General features: G+C 51.2%; 2 protein-coding genes across 4 annotated transcripts in view; one reads left to right on the forward strand and one right to left on the reverse strand.

Moving 5' to 3' along the window:
• Positions 1-428: 428 nt before the first annotated feature.
• On the reverse strand, positions 429-9,848 carry ZC3HC1 (zinc finger C3HC-type containing 1). The gene is made up of 10 exons (XM_042816362.1): positions 9,703-9,848; positions 7,843-7,954; positions 7,519-7,669; positions 6,165-6,248; positions 5,450-5,577; positions 4,184-4,341; positions 3,252-3,474; positions 2,184-2,393; positions 1,651-1,848; positions 429-889 (listed from the first exon to the last, which is right to left on the reverse strand). Exons 1-10 carry the CDS (start codon positions 9,822-9,824, stop codon positions 821-823), a joined length of 1,455 nt encoding a protein of 484 aa, XP_042672296.1. The 5' UTR covers positions 9,825-9,848; the 3' UTR covers positions 429-820.
• A 351-nt stretch (positions 9,849-10,199) lies between these two features.
• The window catches only part of KLHDC10 (kelch domain containing 10), a 13,484-nt gene continuing 4,615 nt past the window's right edge, over positions 10,200-19,068 (forward strand). Inside the window, exons 1-6 of one of the 3 annotated variants that reach the window (XM_042816150.1) lie at positions 10,200-10,326; positions 15,822-15,869; positions 17,023-17,244; positions 17,771-17,925; positions 18,055-18,203; positions 18,779-18,863. In XM_042816150.1, the coding sequence (XP_042672084.1) occupies positions 10,221-10,326; positions 15,822-15,869; positions 17,023-17,244; positions 17,771-17,925; positions 18,055-18,203; positions 18,779-18,863 (765 nt within the window). In that variant the 5' untranslated portion in view covers positions 10,200-10,220. Of the gene's footprint in view, positions 10,327-13,396; positions 14,489-15,821; positions 15,870-17,022; positions 17,245-17,770; positions 17,926-18,054; positions 18,204-18,778; positions 18,864-19,068 lie in introns of those variants that run through there. The other 2 variants (XM_042816151.1, XM_042816152.1) reach the window with 2 other exon arrangements.

A 19,068-nucleotide genomic window follows, 5' to 3' on the forward strand; every position in this document is an offset into this window, starting at 1 on the left:
CCCAAGAGGGGATAAGAGAGAGCCTTTGCTCTGCAAAACAGCAGTGACATTTCCCTATGCATTCACCCACACTTTGACAGCAGCACACCCACAGCAACAGAGCTGTTGGGGGGGAGGGGTGGCTGTGGGGCCTGAGCCCTCCCCGAAGCCTCTTCCTTATCACCCTTAAAGGATGGAGATGACAGATTGAGGTTTCTTTCCTTGGCTTCTTCTCCCCTTTTCAGTGGGGAGATCAGCACCAAAGCCCCAAGCAGGGTTTTGCAGGGTTTTTGGCTGTCACAGCCTCCCTTGGCTGACTTATCAGCCCAGAGCAGAGGACCAGGGATGCTATCTGCTTTCGGCAGGTTGGAAACACACCCTGATGCTTCAATAGAATCCACTTTGGGCAGCTGCCTGCCCTGCCCCAGGAGAAAGGGCTGTAACAACTGTAAGAAATAAAAGTGAAATGTTTATTCCCACCTGGCATCACTTTTTTCCTATGCTGCTGGTGGAGGGTCACAGCCAGACAGATGTCACCCTCACCAGGTGACCACGTCTCACCCCGCGCATCCCCCAGCTCCAAACAGGGCTGTTGAAAACCTGGTGGGAGAGAAAAGGGGGGGAGGATCCAAAGCCTCCAGCAGCCATTTGTGAAAAGAAAGGGCCTCCAGGAAGGCAACTGGGGATGGGGGGGGGTGTCCTAGCAGGCGCTGGGGGCTGTGTTTGGCACTGGGTTGGCCCACGGCTTTTGCAGCACACAGCTGTGAAGCAGAACCACGCTGGATCGACACGATGCCCCACTCTGCCTGCAAGGCTGCAGTTCCTGGAGGCAGCAGCCCGTTCAGGAGGGATTGATGCTCTCCCACTGGCGGAAAATGCGGAACACTTTGCAGGATTTCACCGAGAGGCTCTGCGGGAGAGGGGAGCAAAGCGACAGAGGTCAAAGCAATGCAAAGAGACCCACAGACAGCCAATCTAAGGACTCCCCTCCAGCTCCAGGTACCCACCACCAAAGCATGCAAGGAGAAACCTCTGCCCTCAGAAAAAGCCATCTGGAAATATTCTTTTTGGATATCAACAAACCAGTTAGCTTCAGCTTTTCCCTGTTCTGGGTTACTCACGTGCATGAAAATGCTAAGAGATCAGCCCTTATGGGGTCACAACTCATACAAAATGCCTGAGAGAAATGATGGAGGACTGCTCCAGCACTCCCTGCAGCTCAGCCCCAAGCAGAGTGGAGGGAAGAAGGCAGGAGCACTCAGAGCAGATAACAGGGCCCTAGAGAGGATGCCTGCCACCCATTCAGAGTGGGCTGTAGCTTCAGTTTTGCTCCCCTGGCTCAGCAAAGCCACCACTCCAGCAGCCCAGGGCTGTGGAGGGCAGGAGCCAGTGGTCACATCCCAGCTGGGATGCAAAACGAAACTGGATCTCGGGCAGCACTGAGCTACTCTGAAACACTATTATTTATAGCAGCCTTTGGACAGATCTGTGCTCAGATGAGACCTGGCTGAGAGGCTGTCAGCACAGCCTGAGGGGAAGCAGAGGCTCTGCAGACACACATTTCATCCTATCCACTCTCTGCTGGGTCTCATGCACCTCATAGGCATTCAGGTTTGGGAAAGGCTGGAGCAAGCAGTGATTGAATGCTTGGGTTCAGGACTGTAGGCTCACCACAGGCTCTGTCTCAGGCACTCGGTCACACTTTCTGCTGGCAAGGAGTGTGCTCAGGACCACTTGCCAGCCTGGCTCTCCCTTTGCAGGCTCCTTCTCAGGATCCTCTGGGGCTTCTCCTCCCTCCACTGCGTTGACCCAGGGACACCAGTCACGATGCTGTGAGCTGGGGTCAAAGAAACTCCTTGGAGAAGTGTCCTGAGCAGTAGGGGAAAGTGACAGTTAAAGAAATCATAGCATAGCTTGGGTTGGAAGGGACCTTAAAGATCATCTACTTCCAACTCCACTGCCACAGACAGGGTTGCCAACCACTAGAACACACTGCCCAGAGCCCCACCCAGGCTAGCCTCAGGCACCTCCAATGACAGCATGCTTTAAAACAGACTCCAATAACACAACAAAACCCTCTCCATGCTCAAACCCCAGCCCAGATCCATGTTATGAGGACAACACCACCCCATGGATCAGGGACCTTGCCCAGATCTGCCCCCCAACCCAGCCAGACTCTCCCTGTCCATCCCCATGGCACTCACTGAGCTGCTGGAAGAGCAGAGCCGTGGTCTCTTGGTTCTACGGAGGGGACTGGATGGCACCTCCACGTTGTCCCCTTGTCCCATGCTGCGGGTAATGGGGCGGTTCCTCTGCGTGGGGCTGGCAGCCTCCAGTTCACCCCCTCGTTCCATGGGGCTGCTGGGGGGATCTGAAGCCCTTGGGCGAGAGATTGATGGGGAGGGGCTCTTCTCCTGAACAAGAGCAAGGAATTAATGAAGCTCCAAATCCAAGACATGCTGGGAAGCCTGACAGAAAGGACCTGTGGTCCTGGTAGACACCAAGATGAACATGAGTTGGCAACGTTGCCTTTGACACGAAGTGCTATGGGCTGCACTGGCTAAAGTATTGGCCAGGTGGATGAGGGAGGGGATCCTACCCCTCTGCACTCCACTGGTGAGGTCACAGCTTAAGGATTGGGGGCAGTGCTGTGGTCCCAGTACAAGGGAGACCTGGGCATGCTGGAGAAGTGTTAAAAATGATGGAGAGGTTGGAGCATCTCTCCTGCGAGGAAGGGCTGAGGGAGCTGGGAGTGTTTAGCCTGGAGAACAGGAGGCTCAGGTGTATCTCTCCATACACTCAAAGAAAAGACTCCAAGAAGATGGAGCCAGGCTTCTTCAGTTGGTGCCCAGAGCAGTTTCAGAGGCACTGGGCATAAATTGGAGCCATGTGAACACCAGGTGGGTGCCAAATCCCTGACATAGGGACTCAGAGGCTGTGGGATCTTCTTAGGAGTCTCCAAACCCACGTGGACATGGGGCTGGGCACAGCTTTGGTGGACCTGCTGGGCAGGGTGGAAACCAAATGGACCAAGGTATCTCCAGTCCCTGTCAGGGTGGGATTCTGTGATTCTTCTGGCCACCATCCTGAAGGGGACAGGGAGATGCCACCCAGCTTCAACAAGGGATCAAAGCTCTCTCGGCTTTCCTGCCAGCAACTGCACCACCACAGACATGACCCCCATGGCTGGAGACACTGAGGTGAGTCCCTTTAGACATCCCAAACTACAGCAGTCTGCATGCTCTAGTAATCACACCAGGACCATGCCATACCTGCTCAGAGCCTGGTGAGATCGTGTCTTGGCTCCGTGTGAGCATCCTGCGTGGAGATGTGGGCAAGGGAGGGCCACGCTCTCCAGATGCTGTCAAAGCAGTGCTTGGGCTCCAGGAATCCAGCTCCAGCCCTGCAGATTCCAGCTGGTGGAACCCCCACAGTCCCACCTTCCTCATGCAGCGAGAGCAGGTGATGACTGAGAGCACAGAGCCGGACACAGCGCTATGGGGACAGAGCCAAAGAATGGGAAAAGGTTGGGAGGAGGTTGGACTCCTCCCTGGAATCACAGCTTTCAGAGCAGATGCAGGTATTTGTCACTTTTTTTTTTTTTTCTTTGTTTTCTGATGTGCTGAAGTACATTAAAACCCACCTACAGCCCTGATTTAAAAACCAGCTTCTTTTCATTTCGTGTGGTTTGCCACAGATCAGCAGCACGCTCAGCTATCAGCTGAAGGTGCCCCAAGACATCACTGTCCCATCTTCAGCCCTCCTTCTGTAAGAGCAGAACGCCTCAGGCACAAATAATGCAGCTGTTCTGCTCACATCACACACTTTGGAAAGCACAAACCTTTGGGTCATGAAACTTCCCTCTTTTCCTGCAGACCTGACAAGCCATGAGAGCATCCCTGGGTCTGACACCTCAGGGGCTTCAACATCCAAATCACCACTGAACTGAATGGGGTGACTGACAGCTCAGAGATCTCATTTCAGATCCTGACATCTCAGGGAAAGACATCTCCTTTAAATGAGGTAGGAGCTGGGGTTTCTATAAGCCCATCCATTTTAACAGCTGAAGATTATAAAAACTGTGAAATAGGGGACAGCAAACACATCAGGAGAGAAATATTCACATTCCTCCAGCCCCTAAGATGCATCACGGGCAAAAAGAGCAGACCCTTGGGATCACTCCAGGCATCCCCCACGTGCTGACCTGCAGGTCCAGCCGCACAGAGCCAGGACACAGGCAGCAATGTGCACCTGCAGGGTTTCTGAAGCAAACTTCATCGGTGGTTTCTCTCCCTCGGTCCTGTGCTCAAGTTCCTCCTTGATCAGCTGGAGGAGCAGGCTGATCTTCTCCTCTGTAAGGGACTGTGGGGGACAGAAAAAGCAAGCAGAGATGGAGGTCAGAGGCAGCATTCAAATTCCTTTGATCGTTTTGGAGTTTGGGGCTGAATTCTGCCTCCTGCTTGGTGCCACTTTACTCCTTTCTTACTGCAGTGCTGCCCTCGAGACTTCTAATGCTGGCAGCAGGAAAATGAGCATGGGAAAACCCATAGAGATGGAAGAGTGTTAGAGGGTTTCAGGTTAGAAAAGCGAGTGAGCGAAAAATAAATGCTTCTCATGCCTTCAGATAAGTCTTTCTCCCCACATCAGGCAAGTTTGTCTGACAAAACACACCATTTCTACCCACAGACCATGCTACATATATGAAGATCCCATTTCCACCCACCCCAAAGGCGAAATGCACGAGCCAACGCGTTCAGCCCTTCACTCCTTTGGCTTCCACCGCTCAGCAGTGGTGACCACAGAACATCTCTGTGCTTTCTGCTGAATGGATGGAGAGTTTCCTGGTTCCTCTGCAGCTTCTCACTGCTGAGAACCATCTGTTTCCCAGGGAGCGTGCCCAGAGAGCCAGACTTGGCTGCAGCAGAGCAAGGCCTGGCCAGGGCACTGCAAGGAGGCAATCCCACACTTGTTCCTGGCTGCAGCTACAACCTTAGCTCCTGCCTTTCCCCTCTTTCTCCCTGAAAATGCAAGCTCTCATTTCCAGATTCATGTAGGATTGCATTTATTCATTAGAGAAATGACTCACAGGCTGCTGCTGTACCTCAGAGCCCCTGAAGGTAACGAATGGGAGTTCTGTGCCAGGAGCCTGCAGGACCACAGATCACTGTTGCTGGGCAGCCCGCATGCTAACAAAGGCGCAGAGCAGGAGCCCAATGCTTCAGCCCTATTCCCACTGACAGCACTGTGATGGCACAAGTCAGATGTGCCAGCTCTGGGTGAGAGCTTACACAGCAGAAACCCTTCCAAACTCCTTTTAAGGTGCTTCCAGAAAGGCCGGGTGAAAGCATGGAAACACAGGAAACATCCATGCAGAAAGCCAAGGAGATGACATTAACATATTGCACGCACAGGGACATCTGGCTTTGTCACCAGTGACTTGAATGTCCCCAGTCCCCCCTCAAAAACTCACCATGTTCCTCATGTCCTCTGCTCTGAGGGAGGGCAGCTGCAGCTCCAGCTGGCACAGGTTCTGGAAGCGCTCCAGGAAATCCTGGAGAAGTGCTCTGGGTTCATCCACCAGCAAAAGAGCAAAGCGATCTGGTGAAAGAAAACCTGGGCTGTGGCACCTGCTTTCCCCCCTCCTTGTTATCCCACAGAAAGAGAGGAAACGACCAGCAAGGGTCTTCCAATAACAGTCTCCTATGTTTTAAAGGAAAAGCTGAGGGTCTCTTGTTCCTTTGCAATCACCCTTTCCAGTGCAGCACAGCTCTGAATCATGGAACCACTTAGGTTGGAAAAGACCCCAAAGATCATTGTGAAGATGAAGTCTTTCACCCTTTGAGTGTCCCATGTCATTTATCCTCCCCTATCTCCTCTCAGTTATATCCCGAATAGCATTTTAGCTGCCCAGAAGGCACAGGAAGGTAGAGAGGCAGCACCGGGTTCAGCCCTGGCCCAGAATTCAAGATCTGGGGCTCAGTTACCCGCTGAGAGCCTTTCCTATACCTCTGTTTCAACATCCTTGTGATGGGTAAAAGAGGATTGCTACGGCAGTGCCTGCAGTGGCACTATGCATTGGAGAGAATGCACAGGCACAACAAGGAGGGAGAACACCAACAACAGAAAGGGTGAAAGCAAAGGGATAAACCCAGAGCTGTGCACTATGTGGGCTCTATAGGACCAACCTGGGCAGGGGCTGTCTGGCCAGAAGCAGAACTTCTCATGAGCAGTGCACAAGGACTTCTTCAGCTCCGCACAGCGCTCCTTATCTGCAAGGCAAAACTCACTTCTACACCTCTGCAGAGCCACCTCCTCAGGGAAGGGCTGGGAAAAGCAAAGCAAGGGAGAGAGGAAGGCAGAAGCCTGTGCTCTTGGCAGCTGAGATCCTCCAGTTCCCGAGGCTGTAATGTGCAGGGCCTGAAGCTCTTAGCTCCCTTCCAAAAAGAACTGGCAGCATCCTGCCCCTCCAGCCTCCCTGCAGGAAATCACATGCCAAAGGGAACAGCTGCTCCAGTGAGTATGGATCATCTGCACAACACCAAGTCTGACCACTGCAGTGCAGCCAAAACCCCCTCCTGCTTCTGGGAGCAGCAAGCACGGACCAGAGGAGTCTGCCACGCTGTATGCATGCAGCAGACACAGCTCAAGCTAGCCACCAGCACAGGGACTGCTTGGCTCTTCCCAATTTTCTGTTTGCCTGAGCTTCTGCCAGTCCCTGGCTAACTCAGCTGACCTCTCTGCTTGGGCTGTAGGAGCCACATCGTAGCTGGAAATCAAGCTCCCACCTCCCCCAAAAGAATGGGTGCTGCACTTAACTTATTCACACCAAATTATTATTATTTATTTTAAGCGTTTGCTTTTCTTTCCCCTCTCTGATCTTTAGGTTTTCCCAAACCAGCAGCATGATTACTAACGGAATAATTAGGCCAAGGTTTATTTAACAAAGATAACCTGGACAAACAGAGGGCATCAGTATTCAGAGGGAGCCCAAAGGAAAAGCATATGAAGCTCCCAGCTGCGCATGATCTGCACTGCATTTGTCAGACACTGGGGCTGCACCCTCTACTGTCTTGCAGGTAACAAGAGCTGGGAGAGAAAAAATGGAAAGAAGAGAGGGCACCCAGTGGAAGCAGGTCAAAAAATGCACAGAGGGCAGACCCAGGTGAAGAAAAATAAGGGTTTGAGCAGTGATAAAGCACAGTTGAGCCCTACTTCTGTTCTGAAGCCATGGGGCTGAGAGGGAGGCATTTCTGGAGCTGTTATTGCTTTGTGCCTGTGCAGCAAAGTATCAGAGCTGGCCAACATTCTGTAGCCAGCACAGGTCAGCAGGAAGGGGAGTTTTACTGCTAGGAACCCAAAGTTGCTTAAGCAAGTCAGTAGAGGGATTTATGTATTAAATGACAGAAGATGAGCACCTGCACACGTGGACTCAGTGCCCTGTGTCAAGATAAAACAGCAGAGGATCACAGCAGCAGACCAAGCAGCCTGCAAACCCTGACAAGCAGAGCAGGGGTTTTAATTAAGCTCTGCCATACGTACATTTGTTGAAGTCAAAGGTGAGCTGCAGGCTGACGCAGAGGAAGGCTTGGCAGCTGGAGCACTTCAGCATGTCACATTCCACGTTGGTCCAGCCATACTTGGCACAGACCAAGGGAGACAGCTCGTGGGGTTTGCCTGCCCACTTCAGAGGGTGCTGGTGTTAAGGATAAAACCCCATGAATTACAGGCTGACCTGTTCCTCATAGGCTGATTTGTCCCTAGAAGAAAATCCTCAAAAAAGATGGAGCCTGTGGGGAAACTACAAGGATGCTGACAGCAAAGCAAGGGGAGGGATGGCTGGAAATTCAGCATCAGAAAGGATATAGTGAACGTTTCTACTCTGCTGAAATAAGCTTCTTTGCTTGTTGACTCCAAGGAGAGGGCATCAATTTGCAAAGATCCATTAGCTGATTCCGACCAGTCGGAAGTGTCCTTCCTGAAAGGAACAGCGAGTCAGCAAGGGAAACTTCTGTGCTGTCCTGGAAAGATTTCATCAATGCATCAAAAATGCATAGAGCACTTCTGACCATCTCGTCCTTCAGGCTCATCCTTACTGTAATCCCTCATCTAGAAATCGGTGTCTTTGAGGGGAAACACAAGTGCTGATTTTTAGTGACACCCCCCAAAGCTGCCCAACAGCCCAGTGCCCACCAGTACTTTCCAGTGCTCATCCAGAAACCCCAGAACACACCATTGTCTGTTGGTGTCCCATAGAGCCCCCATGGTGGGACTGCATGCATGCATTTGGGGTCAGAGAGCTGGTTCCTGGACAACTCAGCTCATTTAGGATCTTGGCAGATCATTTGCTTCCCCTTCCTGCTCTCCCACCATCTCCCATTGCTCATGACTGCCTCCCAGCACCTTCCCAGTGCCTTGCCTCATTCCAGAGTTCCCACTCACCTCCTCCCAGTGTCTCCTGTGCTTCCCACAAGACCCAGTGCCCCCTCAGCACCCCCACTGTCTCCCATTTGTCCCCTCCCAGTGTCCCCCCCCAATTCCCAGTCTCTCCCAGCCCGTCTCAGTGCCCTGTTTCTCCAGAACTCCTTCCTGCAACAAGACCCAAAAAGTCCTAATATGTCCTCAGCACCTCCAGTATCTCCTAATGAGTCCCAGTATCCCCTCAGCACCACCGAGTGCTTCCCAGGTGCCCCCTCCCAGTTCCCCCATTTCCTTGCCAGTAGCCTCTCTATGCTTCCCAGTCCCTCTCAGTGTCTGTTTTCCCAGTAACCAACCCCGCAACAATACCCAACACCTCCCATTATTCTCTCAGTATCCTCAGTTTCTCTCAGTTGCCCCTCTCATTACCCCGCAGTCTCTCCGAATCCCTCCCAATGTCCCACTTCCCCAGCAACCTTTCCCATAACAAACCCTACCCACCCCCCCCCAGTGACCCCTCAGCATCCCCAGAACCCCCTCAGAGACATCCTTTGGCCCGGTGCTTTCTAATTGTCCCCTCCTAGTGTCCCTGCATGCATCCCAGTCCCTCCCAGAGCCCTGCTTTTCCACAATCTCTTGCCATAACTAACCCCAACATCTCCTAATACACCCTCAGCATGCCCAGTGCCTCCTAGTGCTTCTCAGTTCCTCCCCATCACTGCCAGTCCTTCCCAGCACTCCATTTCACCAGTATTTCTCCCCACAAAAAGACTCAATACTTCTTAATACCCCTTCAACATCTCCAGCCTCCCATCATCACCCCCAGTGTTCTCACTTACCAACCCCCCCCCCCCCACCACCACCCTATGGTTCCCAGTGCCTCCCAGCCCCCCCCCCCCAGTGTCCTGTGTCCCCAGAATCCCTTCCCATAACAAACCCCAACACCTCACAGTGCCTCCCCATGCTTCCCATCCCTCCCAGCCCATCTCAGCATCTCGTTTACCCATTACCCTTCCCTACAAGAGGACACAACGCCTCCTAATACCCCTCCAACGTCCCCAGTACCCTGCCAGCACTCCCAGTTGCTCCCCTCTACTACCCCTTCTATGCTTCCCAGCCTCTCCCACTACCCCTTCCCACAAAACCCAACACCTCCCACTGCCCCCCCAGGACTCCCAGCGTCCCTTCACAGCTCTGCCTCCAACCCCCAGCCCCCTCCCTCGGTACCGCACCACCCAGCCCCATCCCACGCCCCACCGCTCTCCCCAAGCCCAGCCGCCGCCGCCGCCCCCCCTCCCCCCCCCTCACCCTTCGGGCCCGCTGCCCTCAGAAGCGATGCCTCCATCAATGAGGTCCCGGATTTGCTGTGGGGTGACGGCGGGCGGCCTACCCCGAACCCCCCCGGCCGCCTCGGCGCTGGGCGCCGCCATCTTGGTCCCCAGCGCAGCACTGCCCAGGGGCCGGGTGGGGGCACCGCGGCCGCGCACGTTCGTTCCGCCGGTTTCCGTTCCCCCTTCTGCGCGCTCTCTCCCAGCTCGGCGCTCCACTAGCTCAGCCTGCCCCATACGCGCACCAATCGATCGCTCGGCTCTCTCAGCGCCTCACCACCTCCCAACAAGCCCGCGTCTGATTGGCAGCGTCTCGAAAAACCGCTCTCTGATTGGCTAGCAAAAGGCGCAGCTCCTCCCTTACTCTTTCCCCACTTTCCAACAAGCCCGCATCTGATTGGCAGAACCCTCAGAAGTCGATCGCTGATTGGTCGACGGGCATGGCGGCCCTTTGGGGAGGGGGGGGGGGATTTTCCCTGAGGAGAAGCGGTCGAGGCCATGGCGGCGGCTGATGGTGGTCGGGAGCTGAACGGCCTGCGGGGCAGGGCGGAGGACAGGCTCCTCAACCGCTTCGTGCAGCTGCCGGGGAGGCCGCACACGGCGGGTGAGCGGTGGGAGGGGCCTCTTGGGATTAGTGGGACCCTCGGGCCGGAAGGGGCCGTGAGGGCTTCAGTGTCACTCAGCTTTTTGGGGTGGGGGTGTTGGGGGCACTGGGAGCATTGGGGGGTACGGAGGGGGCTGTCGATCTTCTCGGCCCCAATATCGGTGTATTGGGGGGGGAATGTAGTGTTAATCTTCAATCCCGATTTAAGATTTTTTTCTGGGGGGGGTGGGGGGAAAGGGGGAGGTGCCAGCTCTAATATGGGGATTTTGGGTGCTGTGCTGCCCCTCTGGGAGGATTTGGTCTTGTAGAAGTTTTGGGTGCTGTGTAAGCTTAGCCCTATTCCCTAAGAAGGAAAGCCTAGTTCCTTCTCCCCTATTTCCCCTCAGCTCTCCCTGTGTTGGTGCACACAGATGGGGCCATGGATCCCCAAACCCCCCCCAACCACCCCGGCTCTGGGTATGGGAGTTCTCCCAACAGCCCCAAAGCATTAAGGGAGGTGGCTGAGATTATCCCACAGTTGGAGAAGTCACTCCCATCCCATTGTTCCTGCTGTATTGGGGCACCCCTTGGTTCCGTGATGGGCCATGGGAGATGTTCCCCACCCTTTTGAATCCCATCCTTGCAAGTACATGGTATACATTTCCCATCCCTTCAAATCCCATCCCCTGTTCCCACATGTGCAAATGCCCAGGGCCCCATCCAATCTGGCCTTGAACATCTCCAGGGATGAATGGGGCATCCACAGCCACTCTGGGCAGCTGTTCCAGCACCTCTCCACTCTCTCTGTCAAGAACTTCCCCCTGACATCCAACCTCAATCTTCCCTCCCTTAACTCCAAACCATTTCCCCTTGTCCTGCAGTTATCAACCCTTTCAAAGAGTTGACTCCCCTCCTGTTTGTAGGCTCCCTTTAGGTACTGAAAGGCTGCAATGAGGTCACCCCTCAGCCTTCTTTTCTCCAGGCTGAACAAGCCCAGCTCCTTCAGCCTGTCTTCGTAGGGGAGGTGCTCCAGTCCCCTGATCATCTCTGTGGCTCTCCTCTGGACCCAGTCTTTCACTGTTGTGCCTGCATAAGAGCAAAGAAAGACGCCCTCAGGCTTTGTGTGAATGTGCTGAGCAGCTCCACACCTATTTTTGGGCCAATGCTCAGACACATTTCCTTCCTTCCTTTCGTGATAAGGCGGTATCACAATGGCTGGTTATTTTCTCACTCTCAGTTTACAGTCACTTGGCTTGAGCAAATGTAACCATGCATCCTCCTGAGATGGTTGCACTGATCCCATCTTTTGGCTAAGGGTCATTCCCAAACCTGGAATTCTGCCATCTGACAACTGGGGACAAACAGATCCTGCTCAGCTCAGCGTATGCGCTTAAAGCCAACCTCAACAAGCTTGAAGATCACTTGGTGAAAAAGTGATGGAAGATCTTCCTGGATCCATGTGCTCTGGAAGTGGATGCGTGCCCTCCGTCCTTCTCTGCAGAGCTCTGCTGCTGCCAGTAGTGTCATTTCAAGTGGCTGTGGGCAATCTCCTGGCTAAAACACATCACCACTTAAACACCATGGTGTGAATTCAGGTGCTGCTTTCCTCACATTCACCCTCTGCCATTTATTGTACAACCACGGATAAGTTTTGAGGGCGTTTTAATGTCAGAATTGTGCAGAGCTACTTTCTCCAGAGGGTTATTTCTGATGGTCATTTGTATATAAAGATTCTTCAAGACATCTGAAATCCTATGTTGGCTATGGGAAAGGAAGGAGCTATATTGAATTCTAAGCTTTGGAACGATGCAAAATGTCAAATGTAGGCATTGTCTTTTGTTTTCCCCACTGGAAATCTTCCTGTCCACCTTGAGAATGAATGATCACAATACCAATATATATATACATTTTGTTCAGTGTTTTCATCACACTCCTGGGGTTAAGTGGGTAGAAAGAAGCTGGAGACCTAAATATCTTTATATCTTTGCTCCTTCCATGCTCAGCGTTTATATTTGTGCCTTGAGCTGTAATTGTCCCAGTGATATTTGCATTTTTAGGGGAAACATTTCTTCTTTTGCTCTGGTTTCTCACTAAGGATGGTTATTTCCTCAGGGCTCCTTTGCTCTGAGTGTCGTTTGAAGCTCTCTGTGTGAGCTGTGTCCATTCTGCTCTGCTTCTGATCGATCATCCTCAATGTTTTTCTTTATTTTTGGCCCTTTCCCTCGTGGGAAATACCAAAAATCAATTGCTTTCTTGTATGAAAGCTTGAAATGCAAAGATGTGTGGAAGCACAGAGAGAGACAGCCCTGTTCTGCCCATCGATCTGAGCTCTCATCATGTGGGATGATGGATCCTTCTCCAAACTCCCCTTTGGAGGCTTCAGAAATGCAAGAGGCTGCTGGGAGGCAGCTGTGATTTTTATAATGGAATCTACCACGTGAATTACAAACGTATTTTGTTCAGGCCAGTGTGAAGAAGCTGAAAATGTGTTGGAGTCAATACTGACTTGTTCTCTCTCCCAGGAGCTAGCAGTGCTTAGGCTTCAGCCCTCAGCCTGAATGTCCTTCAGAAGTCTTGCTGAAGTCATGTGTGGGAAGGGAGATACTGAAACCTATTCCATATGTTGAACAGAGTCTTGATAACGTGTTAATGAAGCCTTAAGAAGCAGCAAAAAGGATGTGTGCAGGAACCTTAATTATTCAGCAGCAGCATTTGAAAAGATGTCACTAAAAGACACGCTGTATTTGTTAGCTTTGTGTCCTCTATTTATAATTTTGTGTTTCCAAAACGCCCCTGGTAGCTGTCAGATCTGCTCCAGGAGTAATGAAGGAAGCTGTGTTCCACGTGGTCTGCAGGAGGGGAGAATCACAGAATGGCTTGGGTTGGAAGGGAGCTTAAGGATCACGAAGCTCCAACCCTCCTGCTGCATGCAGGGCCACCAACCTCCCCATTTCACAGCAGCCCAGGCTGCCCAGGGCCCCATCCAACCTGGCCTCCAACACCTCCAGCCATGGACGGGGCATCCACAGTCTCTCTGGGCAGCTCTTCCAGCACCTCATCACTCCCATAGCAAAGAACTTCCCCCTCACATCCAACCTCAATCTTCCCTCCTTCAATTTCAAACCACTTCCCCTTGTCTTGCTATCATCTACACTTCAAAAGAGTTGACTCCCTTCCTTTTCATAGGCTCCTTTTAGGTCCTGGAAGGCTGCAATGAGGCCACCCTGCAGCCTTCTTTTCAAGTCGAGATGTGAGTCACACATACAGTGAAGAGGATCCGTGGCTGTGTGTGCAAATGGTTCTCATCAGTAAATATGAAAAAGCAAATAGTCCCTAAGTTCTGAGAGGAACATCTCTCTGGATGCAATTCTTTTAACCAGAATGGAAATTAAAGTGAATTTTCAGATGCATCTTGGTTAGAAAATGCACAGAATACTTGCTTGTCCTTGAGCTGTAGGCACTTTGGTAACTTTTCTTCTTTTCTGAAGGTTAGAAGCCAAACATTTCTCCTGAATTCACCCTAAGTTTCAACTGTGTGTTGTCAATCCTGAACATCAAGACCAGCTGTGCTTTTAATTCTTGTCATCCATGTGGGATGATGTGCAGTGTGTTCACCTCAGTGATCAGTGACGAGCAGAGGTCGGTGCCAATACCTCCCACCAGTTCCCTGAGTGCATTTAAACCTCCTATTGCACTCCAGCTTCAGATGGGTCTCCAACGGTCCTTCAAGACCAAAAGAGGGAGGCCAAAGTTCCTCAAGGGCTCCTGGGGTGGATTCTGGTGCTCTGGCTGTGCCAAAGGGTAATTTTTGGTATCCCTGGCAAGCAGAGCTTAGAAACAAGGCTTCTTTGCTCCTGTAGGATCTAGGAATTATTTTTCTTTGGCTTTGCTCAGCCTTGGCCACTGCTCAGCCTTGTGCCTGTCCATGGTGAGATCGACCCGGGGCTCTTCTCATTCTCCTTTCTGTGTTTCTGAGGAGGTGATGGGGTCTGGATCCTTCCTGGGCTGCTGAGGACAAGGGAGGCAACAGCAGCTGGGAGTTTGCAACCTCTGGAGAACGGCGTTGCATCGCTTTACTGGGAATTGATAATGAGGGATTGTAGTGAGGAAAGAAAACTCCCTTCAAAAGTAAAACCAAGTCCTACAGAAGCTGATGGAGGCAGATCTCAGTCTTTGCCAAGAGGTTTGACACTGATTAATACATTAATTTGTTTATCTGGCAGCACAGTCCTGATAAGAAAAGGGCAGCTTCAAGTAGGCTCCCAAAACAAATTTGTATTCAAGTCTGTTGTTGCTTATTTCTATTCCTAAGAAATGCTTTCACCTAATCAGACCTATTCCCCTTCTTTTAAATGCAAACAAACAAACAAAGCGAGCCAGCTGGTAGCTCACAAACTGGAATAGCAGGTATCCTGCTCTCCTTTAACCCAGCTGGTGAGATGATGCCAGCCTGGTTTTTTTTTTCCTGCCCTCATGAAAGGGAGGATAATCAGATGGAAAGAAAATGCCTTTGTTCTCTGCAAGTCTTTGTGCTGCTCTGTGTGTCAGTGCCTCTCACCTTACCCTTCTTGCTGCTGCTGATGCAGTGGCTGAGCTGAATCTTCACTCACAGTTTGATTTTCCTCCTGTGTAACTTTGTGCAGGTGTTGGAATACAGCAGAGCAATCCCTGCAGGTTGGCTGTAGCTGTTGACACACACTGGGCATGCTGATAGCATTTAATCTGCTGCATAGCTCCAAGAAATCTGCTGATTACTTGAAAGCAAGAAGGCTTTTTCATCTTTTCCAGGCTTTCTATGCAGTGGTGTGGAGGCTGCAGTGCTGGAATTTAATAAACTTCCCTCCTCTAAAATGAAGGGTGTCTTTAAGTTCATGACATCTCTCTTCTCCCCATTCTGCATTCAGAGCTTTCTGAGAGGTGGGAAGCATCTCCTGCATGGATGCTGCGTTCACACTGCCTTTTTTTCCTTCCTCTCCTTTTGTTCTATCAATTCCTTATGCTGCAGAGATATTCAATTAGGAATCTGCTCCAATGAAGTCAGCCTGGGACATCCCAGCAGCTCCCTCTGAAGTCACTTAATGAATCCCTTGGGGGAGGTGAATGTAACAGGGTGTTAACAGGTCAGTGTGCAGTGACAGCCAGCACGTTGCTGTCAGATAGCTCGGCCCAAAATTAGAACTTCCCTCCTTCTGGCCCTGCTCTGCTGTTTCAGCTTCATTCCATTGGTGTGGCTGCTCGTTCCCTGTAAGTTTTACCATTCCCACTTTTGCCCTAAGGAATCACAGAATCATAGAATGGCCTGGGTTGCAAAGGACCACAAAGATCATCCAGTTTCAACACCCTGCTGTGTGCAGGGTCACCAACCAGCAGCCCAGGCTGCCCAGAGCCACATCCAGCCTGGCCTTGAATGCCTGCAGGGATCCAGGGGCATCCACAGCCTCCTTGGGCAGCCTGTTCCAGTGCCTCAGTGCTCCCAGTCTCCTGGAATTAAGCTCTCCCATCTCTGTTCTTTGCAGCCCCCTTTGAAGACCGTCAGGGAACACCCAGAAGAAGGCACGAATTGGGTGAGCTCCCATTGGTCAAGAGCAAAATTCCTTCATTTTCTTCCTTCGCTTTCAGTTTATTGCTTTTCTGAGTGGGGAATCACTGTGAGATGCAGTTATTACTGGAAGGATTTCAAATCCCTTAGAACTTTGCCTCAAGGGGTTTGCTTGAGTCCTGCAGAACAGCTTAATTCTGCACAAGAGTTGGAGTTTCCAACAGCAGCAAAGTGGGAATGTGATGAAACACATCTGCCCATGCTAAGCTGAAATCCAGAATCCAGTCTGGATTAATCATTGATTTCGTCTCATTTGTTATTGCTCTGCACATCTGATTCACTGCTGATAATTGCAATGAGCTGTAAGAAGCATGATGGTTCCTCAGTAGGCACTTCTCTGGGTCCTGTTCCATCATAAAAGTCCATAATAGAGCAGGGAGAGCACACGGGTGGTGCGTGGATGAGGGAATCTTGGGGGATCCACTTCGGTTTTGAAACCTTCCAGGTCAGTTTGAAATGTCTCATAACTGGATCCCTTTGTTCTGAGACCTGATTGGTTTTCTTCCCTTCATCTTTCTCATTCATTGCATGGTCCTCTGTCTCACTTCTGTCCCTGGCACTATGCTAGACTCTTACTCAGCTCTGAATTAGAACAAGCTTGGAATTACTTTTCAATCACTTACCAGTTCAGGCTTCAATTTATTGCTGTTTGGGTTTCCCTGGACTGGCTGCCATGTGTGTGTGTCGATCTTTTGGCCTGTTCTGGTTGAGTTCTGAGCCTCAGTTCCCTGCACTCCACCTGTATCGTTGTGGGGAAGAGGCAGAGGGCTCCCTTTAGGGAAGGGCTCCTTGAGGCACAGCTGCAGAGATGGGCTCCCTGCAGCACTCCCTCCCTGTGCTAATGCCTTTGCTGTTGACTTCTTGCTGTATCATACTTGTGTTGCATGCCGTGGAAGAACCTAGCTGAGATGCAAGGCACTGGGAGCACTTGAGCTGTCTGTGTTCTTGCTCAGGTGTGGATCTGGCATCAGAGCTGTCACCTCCTGGATGCAGATGCGTTTCCTTGCTGTTCCACACCAGCTGCTCCTGCTGGAGGACCACCCCAGTGCGGTGTCCTCACACAGAAGCTCAGCTCCTTTGCTGTTTGTTCACAGAGCTGTTCTGTCTTTTTGCTGCAGGCCAGAGATCTCCACCAGCGAGAAGCGGCCATCGCTGCGTGGCAGATAATGCCAATTTGTACGTGTTTGGAGGCTACAATCCTGACTACGATGAGTCTGGTGGGCCAGAGAACGAAGACTACCCACTGTTCAGGGAGCTCTGGCGGTACAACTTTGCTACAGACACGTGGCACCAAATGGGCACTGAGGGCTACATGCCCAGGGAGCTGGCCTCCATGTCACGTACGTATGGAAATCCAATTCCTATGCACCTAAGCCTGAAGCTATTTTAATCGGTGTCCCTGATGGAATGAAAAACCAGACAAGAACTGGGAAATCTGGATCCTGTTTCCAACTCTTGTGCAATTAGGCCTTGAGTTGGGAATGGGATTTTTGATTATTTCTTTTTCTCCTTTGCCCTTTTGCTAGGGTTGAGGAGTTAAAAATGTAAAATGCAAGAGAGAGTCTTTGGAAATTTAGCTTAACAGTTGCAAGGCCTCTGCTCTCAGTGGATAGATGCTTGCTGCAGTCAGACAGAGCACCCAAAAATAGATCCCGTTGTTCACTAGCCATTTTTTAAAGTAAGTCTTTGGTTGCCATGGTTTTAGCTTGCATTCTTTCTCTTTTAGAGCATTTCAAGGCCATAAATGCACAGTGTGAGTTGTAGGGTATCTGAACAACAACCAACGCTTGCTGCCTTCTCCTTCCAGAGTTCTGTTTCACTGCATTTCACTGCAACAAACATCTCTGCCCTGTCTGTCTCTCCTAGTTGTATTGCATGGCAACAACCTGCTTGTGTTTGGGGGCACTGGAATCCCATTTGGGGAAAGTAATGGCAACGATGTCCACGTCTGCAATGTCAAGTACAAAAGATGGGCCCTGCTCAGCTGCAGAGGAAAGAAACCCAATCGGATCTATGGCCAGGTAGGAGGGAAGGCCCTCTGTCAGACACACTGCGTGTGCTGTGTGTCCTTCCTTTGGGAGGCTGGGACTCTTTCTCTTTCAGTGCTGATGCTCTGTGTCCTTTCTAACTGGTTTCTCTCTGCCTTCCAGGCCATGGCCATCATCAATGGGTCTCTGTATGTGTTTGGTGGAACAACTGGTTACATTTACAGCACCGACCTGCATAAACTAGACCTCAACACCAGAGAGTGGATCCAACTGAAACCAAACAACATGTCCTGCGACATGCCAGAGGAGAGGTGAGGAGAGCTTTCAAGCTGGGAAATCACCACCTTTGCTGAGAAGCTGAGACAGTACTGTCAGAGCGGTGCTTTTGGCTGTGAGCCTTGCACAACCAGTGCTCCAGCATTATGATATGCACAGGGGTGTAGGGAGGGGGTGTGAAGCCTCTGCCAGAACAATATGCAATGCCAGAACAGAGCTGGGAACTTGAGGCAGCTGTTGAGTGCTGAAGAGGCTCCAGCTGATCCCTGTTCCTTGCCTCATTCTGTAGCAAGCTTTCAGTTGGTGACCTTCTCAGTGAGAAAAGGGAAAGAAGTGTTAAGGACTGCCACGGTGCTCTATAAACTGTTGTACTTGAGATCTGTGAGACTCTGCTCTCAGAAGCTCTTCCCAGCTCTTGAGGTGCTGCTTAGGTTGCTCGTGAAAACTTCCACATCTAAAAACTCCCAGCCTGGGGGTCTGATACAGCTGAGCCATGCTTGGGATGTCTGTTTCAACCACTCAGATTTGTTAATGTTTCCAGAAAGTTTTGTTGCTGCTCACTTGCATTGATTTCTTGTGCTGCTAAATATCCACCTCTGCACACCTTCAGGTACAGGCATGAAATTGCACACGATGGTCAAAGGATTTATATCCTGGGAGGTGGAACTTCCTGGACAGCTTATTCCCTAGATAAGGTAAGGTGGTGAGAAGCCTCCAGAGCTTGCCTGAACACAATTTTACAGTGAAGTGTAACCAGCACAGTCACTTCATCTGTTTGGAGAGCTTTGATTTTCAAAAAGGTAATATTAATCAAAAATACATTACTGGGAGCAGATTTTTCTCCAGTTTCTGTAAAGGTTGGGGTTACCACAGACATGTCCTGTTAGAAATGGTGAATCC

This window comes from Centrocercus urophasianus, unplaced genomic scaffold, assembly GCF_019232065.1.
Source record: "Centrocercus urophasianus isolate 14NV4802_14NV808 unplaced genomic scaffold, USGS_Curo_1.0 seq_15, whole genome shotgun sequence".
Lineage (NCBI taxonomy): Eukaryota > Metazoa > Chordata > Aves > Galliformes > Phasianidae > Centrocercus > Centrocercus urophasianus.